Source organism: Penaeus monodon, chromosome 30 (genome assembly GCF_015228065.2).
Source record: "Penaeus monodon isolate SGIC_2016 chromosome 30, NSTDA_Pmon_1, whole genome shotgun sequence".
NCBI lineage: Eukaryota > Metazoa > Arthropoda > Malacostraca > Decapoda > Penaeidae > Penaeus > Penaeus monodon.
Window position 1 is genome coordinate 34,559,380 of NC_051415.1, and position 586 is coordinate 34,559,965.

The following is a 586-nucleotide window of genomic DNA, read 5'->3' on the forward strand; positions in this document are numbered from 1 at the left end:
CGATATACGGTTAATGAATCTACATTTCACAAGCGTCCTCCCGCGAGACGACTCACCTGACTGACGGAGAACTCGGGCTGGTAGTAGTCGTAGACGACCACCGTGCCCGGCTTGGCATCCCCGATTTCCACCTCGCGGGTCACGCGGAAGCTCACGCACACCTCCTGGGCCGTGAACTCCTCGATGTAGAAGGTGACTTTGCTGCCGTCCACCTCGTAGCGCTTGACGACCTCGGGGTTCCGACGCACGGCCGCCTTCAGGTCGTCCTTCTCGGGGATGAAGCCGGACACGAGGTTGACCTCGATGACGGCCATGTTGGACTTGCCGTCGGGGAGGAGGTAGGCGGAGCAGGCCTCGAGGCGCTTCTCGACGCAGCCGCCGCGCGGGTCGTTGATGGCCTGCACGCGCAGGCTGAAGGCGTCGCTCGGCTCGGCCTCGAGCACGTTGTAGCGGAGGACAGCCTGCGAGAGAAGGCGGCCGAGGTTAATCGCATTTCAGTAGCTCGGAGGCACGATCTCGCAAAGAATGTAAGAATCTCTCGATCTCTAAAAGACCCAATGAATCAGGATAATAACACATAACCAAA

The 586-nt window shown here is 59.7% G+C and overlaps 1 protein-coding gene across 1 annotated transcript in view; it reads right to left on the minus strand.

Annotated features, from left to right (window-relative positions):
• LOC119592434 (alpha-1-inhibitor 3-like) overlaps positions 1-586 on the minus strand; it is a 14,695-nt gene that overhangs the window by 588 nt on the left and 13,521 nt on the right. Inside the window, exon 19 of the mRNA XM_037941258.1 lies at positions 57-461. Within this exon, the coding sequence (XP_037797186.1) occupies positions 57-461 (405 nt within the window). The remainder of the gene's footprint in view (positions 1-56; positions 462-586) is intronic.